Source organism: Rhinopithecus bieti, unplaced genomic scaffold, assembly GCF_001698545.2.
Source record: "Rhinopithecus bieti isolate Rb0 unplaced genomic scaffold, ASM169854v2 scaffold_79622, whole genome shotgun sequence".
NCBI classification, from domain to species: Eukaryota; Metazoa; Chordata; class Mammalia; order Primates; family Cercopithecidae; genus Rhinopithecus; species Rhinopithecus bieti.
The window spans coordinates 390,628-398,141 of NW_016829846.1; the positions used below are offsets into that span (position 1 = coordinate 390,628).

Here is a 7,514-nt window from a genome sequence, read left to right on the forward strand (position 1 = left end):
AAAAAAAAAAAAAAAAAAAAAAAGAAAATCTGGAACTTTTTGAGCGCCAATGTGATGCTTGTTCAAAGGTCAAGCTTAAAGGAAATGCTTATTGGAGCACTCCGGATTTCAGATTTTGAGATTAGGGATGCTTAACAGGTAAGCACAATGCAAATATTCCAAAATCGGAAAAAATCAGAACTACTTCTGGTCCCAAGCATTTCTTTCTTTCTTTCCTTCCTTCTTTCCTTCCTTCTTTTCTTCCCTTTTCTTCTCTTTTCTCTTTTCTCTCTTTTCTTTTCTCTCTCTCCTCTTTTCTTCTCTTCTCTTCTCTTCTCTTCTCTTTTCTTGATGGAGTCTCGCTCTGTCACCCAGGCTGGAGTGCAGTACCGCCATCTCGGCTCACTGCAACCTCCGCCTCCTGGGTTCAAGCTATGCTTCTGCCTCAGCCTCCTGAGTAGCTGGAATTACAGGTGCACGCCACCACACCCGGCTAATTTTTTTGTATTTTTAGTAGAGACAGGGTTTCACCATGTTGGCCAGGCTGGTTTCTAACTCCTGACCTCAGGTGATCCGCCCACCTCAGCCTCCCAAAGTGCTGGGATTACAGGTGTGAGCCACTGTGTCCGGCCTGTTCCCAGGCATTTCAAAGGGATACTTAACCTGTGTATGTGACACCAGAATTTAACCAGTTATTGGGAGTATTTATCTTAGATGCCCATGCCTCTAAGTAATGTGATATTTAATATCACTTGATGGTATGTGTTTATAAACCTGGGATGCATGAGACTTTATTTCTTCCTGGGCCCTTTGTGAGACCAATCACCAGGTATAGTAAAAACAGTTGATCAAAGCAGTATGAGCTGAATTAAAATATGTTTTGTTCTGGTCATGTGTATTTCAGTTCTGATTTTGAATGAGCAAATGTTTTCATTCCTTTAAAAAAGCTTTAATGTTTCCTGGCCAGTCTAAGTAAACTACTAAGGTGTATTTTTAGTATCATTTTGAAAATATGTATTAAGGTTTCTGATGTTTTACATAATAAAATTTGGGTTACTATTTCACTTGAGAAAATGACACTGTGGACCTTTGGTGTATATTTTGTTTCTCCAATAGGCTCTTTCAAGTGAGTCATTTGAGAGACTTCCAGTTTTTAATAAGTCCGCATGGCGCCATTACAAGACCACGCCTGAAGCCGACGATTGGAGCAATCCCAGCAGTGAACCCAGGGATGCTTCAAAATACAAAGCGAAACAGTAATGTACCACTTTGATTTCCATTACAAAGTATCTGATTTGTCTGAGTAAAGGTGTCCCACTCACTGTTCCAGGAATTCTTGCACTGTAGAGGTATTCACAACAGCGAGCAGGGATTTGGCCTGCCATGAATTTTATTTAAAAAGCAATTAAATTTGCAGTTTGTCATCATAAACGTTACAGGTTGAAAATGAAAAATAAGTTAAAATGATCAATCAAGATAAAAGGTGATCAGTTCATGCAATGGAATAATATTCGGCCTTAAAAAGGAAGGACATTCTGATATGTGCTACAACATGGGTGAATCTTGAAGTCATTATGCTAAGTGAAATAAGCCAGACATAAAAGGACAAATTGCACTTATGTGGGGTACCTAGAGTAGTCAAATGCAGAGACACAAAGTTGAAGGGAGGTTGCCAGCGAGGAAGAGGGAATGGGGAGTCATTGTTTCATGGGTACAGAGTTTCAGGTGGAAAGATGAAAAGCTTCTGGAGATGGATGGTGGTGATGCTTGCACAACAGCGTGAATGTACTCAGTGCCACTGAACTGTACATGCAGCAATGGTTAAGATGGTAAGTTCTGGGCTGGGTGTGGTGGCTCACGCCTGTAATCCCAACACTTTGGGAGGCTGAGGCTGGATGATCTCTTGAAGCCAGGAGTTCGAGACCAGCCTAGGCAACATAGTGAGACCCCCGTCTCAGCAAAAAATTTAAAAAGGTAAAATTAGCCAGGTGTGGTGGTGTGTGTCTGTAGTCCTAGCTACTCAGGAGGCTGAGGCGGGAGGATCACTTGAGCCCAGGACTTCCAGGCTGTAGTGAGCTATGATTTGCACCACTGCACACCTGCCTGGGGGACAGAACAAGACCGTGTCTCAAACAAGAAAAGATGGTAAGTTCTATGTTATGTGTAGCTTATCACAATAAAAAATTTAAACATTATAAAGGAAAAGTTATCAATCACAGAAGAAGTTTCACTGTTTTATGGTAATAAGGAAAATAATCTGTAGTTTTCTTCTGACTACCTACCCTTAAGCTTCAACTCTACTAGCAACAGTAGGGTTCTGCTTCATTTAACTTAAAATAATCCTGTATTAACAAAAAAGCAGTATTTGTGCATTATAAAAAAATAAGAAAACGTTGTCTGGGTGCAGTGGCTCATGCCAGTAATCCCAGCACTTTGAGAGGCCGAGGTGGATGGATCACTTGAAGTCAGGAGTTCAAGACCAGCCTGGCCAATATGGGGAAACTCGGTCTCTACTAAAAAATACAAAATTAGCCGGGTGTGGTGGCACGTGCCTGTAATTCCAGCGATTTGGGAGGCTGAAGCAGGAGAATTGCTTGAACCCAGGAGACGGAGGTTGCAGTGAGCCAAGATAGTACCATTGCACTCCAGCCTGGGTAATAGAGCTAGACTCCATCTCAAAAAAAAAAAAAAAAAAAAAAAAAAAAAAAAAAAAAAAAAAAAAAAAAAAAAAAAAAAAAAAAAAAAAAGAAAGAAAAGAAAAAATAGAAGACATAAGTAAGCCAAAAAAGAAAAGAGAGACCTCTGTGTTCCCAAAACCCAGAGATTGCCACTGCTATAGCTTCTGTATGTTCTTCCAGACATTTTGCCATTTGTGTATATATGTATTTTTTTGCAAATGAGATTACACTATTCATGCTGTTTTACAACCTGCTTTTGTTTCATTTAACCATCCCATCTTTCCATGTCAATAATCATTCACCTGATTTGTCTAAACCGAGATCTATTCCAGGGCCACATAACACATCTGGGTAGTCTCAAGTTGTTGTTGTTGTCTTTTAATTAAAAAAAAGTTTTGTGGGTACATAGTAGGTGTATATATTTCTGGGGTACGTGAGATGTTGTGATACAGGCATGCAACGTGAAATAAGCATGTCACGGAGAATGGGGCATCCATCCCCTCAAGCATTTATCCTTTGAGTTACAAGCAATCCAATTACATTCTCTAAGTTATTTCAAAATATACAATTAAGTTATTGTTGACTGTAGTCACCCTATTGTGCTATCAAATAGTAGGTCTTTTTCATTCTTTCTATTTTTTTGTACCCATTGACCATCCCCACTTCTCCTCAGCCCTCCCACTACCCTTCCCAGCCTCTGGTAACCATTCTTCTACTCACTGTGTCCATGACTTCAATTACTTTGAATTTTAGATTCCACAAATAAGTGAGAACATGTGAGGTTTATGTTTTTGCGCCTGGCTCATTTTACTTAGCATAATGACTTCTAGTTCTATCCATGTTGTTGCGAATGACTGGATTTCATTCTTTTTTATGGCTGAATAGTACTCCATTGTATGTGTGTCTGTGTATATATGTGTATATATATATATACACACACACACACATATATATATATATATATACACACACATACACATCACATTTTCTTTATCCATTCATCTGTTGATGGATACTTAGGTTGCATTTCGTTGTTGAGAGACCATGCCAGTTGTCCTGAAAAAGTATCCTACCTTGATTTGTTTAATTTATTCTTTGAAATGTCATTTAGCTTATTCCCCATTCCCTGTATTTTCTATAAATTGGGAGTTCATTACAAGCTAATGGCGGCTGGGTGCGGTGGCTCATGCCTATAATCCCAGCACTTTGGGGGGCCGAGGTGGGCAGATCATTTGAGGTCAGGAGTTTGAGACCAGCCTGGACAACATGGGGAAACCCTTTCTCTACTAAAAATACAAAAATTAGCCAGGAGTGGTGGCACACGCCTGTAATCCCAGCCACTCAGGTGATTGAGGAATGAGAATCACTGGAAGCCAGGAGGCAGAGGTTGCAGTGAGCTGAGAATGTGCCACTGCACCCCAGCCTGGGTGACAGAGTGAGACTCTGTCAAAAAAAAAAAGAAAGAAAGAGAGAGAGAGAGAGAGAGAAAGAAAGAAAAGAGAAAGAAAGAAAGAAAGAAAGAAAGAAAGAAAGAAAGAAAGAAAGAAAGAAAGAAAGAAAGAAAGAGAAAGAAAAAGAGGGAAGGAAAGAAAGAAAGAGCTAATGGAACATTTTTTGCTAGAATATTCATAAGCACTGTTGCAGAACTACACTATGAGACCCATGACATCTCATTGAGCCACCATTAGTGATGTTATGATTGAGCATAGTTTAGGTGATGGCTGTCTGATCCCTCTGAGTTATAGTTATTTTTCCCCTTTTCACTAGAAAATAATCTGTGTGGTGTTATTTTGGCACTGTACAAATGTATACTTACCCATCAGCTGTTCACCCCAATTGATCATTTCGACCTGTGTTAAAATTAACACAGTAATTTTATTTGGGTTTATAAAAGGATGTTTAAAAAAATGATTCCTTTGTCAATTATTCTCCTATAAAGTAAAGCTGTTCCTCATCAAATAAGGCCATTTAGGTATTTTGAAGTACAGTTCCTCTGATAAGTGTTTAACTCCTTCCTTTTACATTTAAAGGGACAATTAAATTCCCTTCAAGTTACCAATTTTCCAGGTAAGAAATATGTTAAAAGCCACCTTAAATGGTAACAAATGAGTTTATGGCTTTGTCTTTTTTAGTATTATTATAGATTTTTTTACTTTGATATGTTTTAATTGGCACTTATTTTATTGAAGCATAACATGTAGTAATAGTAAAGTGCACACATCTTAGGTTTACAGCTTTTTTTTTTACATCTATATTTCCTCTACCCCCAAAGACTCCTTTCTAGTCTAACACTTCTCCCTCCCTCCTCCACCATATAATTACTTTTCTAACTCTGTCACCATAGGTTCTCTTCTTGAACTTAAGAGGAACACATAGTCTATACCCTTTTGTGTCTGGCTTTATGTGAGATTCATGCATGTTATTGTATGTAACAGTCCTTTTCCTTTTTGATGCTTGAATTGACATACCTTTGGCCAATGAGAGCTATTTCCAGCTGGATCCTCTGTGTTCTATTGCCTTGAAAGCGTTTCTTGCCCAAGATGATATCCTAGGTTCATCTTATCCCTTCTGTGCCCGTGTCCTGGAATCAGCTATTCTCCCCCAAGGAGTCTTGTTTTTTTTTTTTTTTTTTTTTTTTTTTTTTTTTTTTTTTTTTTTTTNAGCTAAATCAGCTTGAAATACCTGGATCGTACCAATTTCTGTTGATTCCATTTTCAGTCTGTATGTAAGTCAAATAGAATGTTGAGCATCACTGTGACCAGTTGATTCAAACGGTTCAAACTATTGCTCTGATATGTGGAGTAATTTGAGTAGTGCAGAAGCCATCTTTAGAAAAATGTTTGGTTGTAAAAAGGTGGCTTTAATTGAATATTATTTTAAAGGCAATTTTAAAACTAAGTAGTTCAGGTTGTATGCTAATTAAGTATTAGTCTTAACTTCTAATATGTTATTAGATGAACAAATTTAAGCAGAAAGCAATTCTTAAAATTTTAAAATGCTTAGCCTGACAATTAAAATTGTTAAACTGTACAAATAATCAGTAGAGATTTGGGGAAAGAATTTAGTAAGTATGGTAAATTCACTAGGTATTTATACATGAGAGATTCTAAGAAAATTTATTTTCAAAACAGTTTCTAAGTAAGAGTTTTATTGAGATTAATTCACACAACATAAATTTCACCCTTTACAAATATATAATTCCGGCCAGGCACAGTGGCTCACGCCTGTAATCCCAGCACTTTGGGAGGCCATGGTGGGTGGATCACTTGAGGTCAGAAGTTCAAGACCAGCCTGGACAACATGGCAAAACCCCATCTCTATTAAAAATACAAAACTTAGCCGGGCAGTGGTGGCCGGTGCCTGTAATCCCAGCTGCTTGGGAGGCTGAGGCACGAGAATTGCTTGAACCCAGGAGGCAGAGGTGGCCGTGAGCCAAGATCTCGTCACTGCACTCCAGCCTGGGTGACAGAGCGAGACTCTGTCTCAATAATAAATAAATAAATAAAAGTATACAATTCCATATTTTTTAGTATATTCACAGAGTTGTGCAGCCCTTCCCACTATCTAACTTTAGCATATTTTCATCACCCCAAAAAGAAACCTCATACTTTTTAACAGTCACTCTATATCTAACCAGAGTTTTCACTGACAGTAAAGAACCGTTTTAAAGTATATGTAAGTAATTAAATGGTCATTCTATTTCTGTAGTAATTGTAGACAATAATTCTGAGATACAGCAAGGGTTTTTGAATTATCACTATAATGAAATGCTCTAAGTCCTGGTCAAAACAGAGGAGGTTGTACTCACAAACTCACTATGGATATTCTCATTGTTTTCTTTGTAGGGACAAGATCAAGACTAATAGAACTTTCTAGAGGACTGAATGCTCTGGTCCTCTCTGTGAAGAAAGATTGCCTTCTGCAAGTCAACCAGAGAGAACTGCTTTCTCCCACCTGCTCTGAGCGTGGCATCATAGTTATTCCTAGTGCTTGAATGTGTATTTTCTCTGTACCACCTGGACTTTCCCAAGGAGCTTTTCCTGTAGCTACTCAGATCTTCCACTAAAGTAGTAACTTATGACATCTTGTTGTGGTGTGATTGATGCCTGTCACCGAAGAGCACTGAGCCTCCTTACAGCTCTTGTGCCCTCGTACTCTCCATCTTGTTTTCATAGCATCTGATGTCTTCAGTCCTTCCAGGATTCTGTGCGCCTTTCCCATTCCAGATACAGCAGATCGTACTGTTGCTCCTTGTGACCAAATATCATATTTGTCCCAAACCTCCACCTAGGGCCCTGGGACCCTGGAAGCGGAAGACATCAGCTGGCCACGCCCTGATGATTTAGTCCCAGAGCCCTCCGTCTGTCCCATGCCTCCCTCCGCCACTCTATGATTTAGGCTTTTGCCTTCTTCCATCTGATCAGATTCTCATTGTGAGGTTGTGGCGACTTTCATGTTAGATCTTCTTCACTGATGCCTTCATTTTGTTTTAAAATTCATTTGTATATTTCTGTTGATTAAAGCATTCCAAATGTTATCTTAGAATTTTTCACCCAACTGCTTGGTTTCAAAGATCTTAAGTGAAAAACTGCCTCCTGGTCAATACCAAATTTGCACAGAGTGTGAAGTGGAGTTTTTATGCTTCTGTCAAACTTCTATCCATCTAATACAGTACCTGTGTCATATTTTATTCCTTTGTAGTCTTCTAAGGAATTGGAAGTTTCTGTGTGATGCACTTTACTAGCTGTAAAATAGACTATTGGAGGGAAAAGGCCTCTCTAGTTTATTTTTGAAAAATGCTCCAGGTCTTGATAATTTTCATTTTCATTCATCTTAGTTTTAGAATTGTCAGCTCAG

At 38.7% G+C, this 7,514-nt stretch overlaps 1 protein-coding gene across 1 annotated transcript in view; it reads left to right on the top strand.

The window, feature by feature from the left end:
- The window catches only part of PDK3 (pyruvate dehydrogenase kinase 3), a 78,985-nt gene extending 71,786 nt beyond the window's left edge, over positions 1–7,199 (top strand). Inside the window, exons 10-11 of the mRNA XM_017865001.1 lie at positions 1,096–1,235; positions 6,503–7,199. Coding sequence (XP_017720490.1) covers positions 1,096–1,235; positions 6,503–6,533 — 171 coding nt within the window. The 3' untranslated portion in view covers positions 6,534–7,199. The remainder of the gene's footprint in view (positions 1–1,095; positions 1,236–6,502) is intronic.
- The last annotated feature ends 315 nt before the right edge of the window (positions 7,200–7,514 follow it).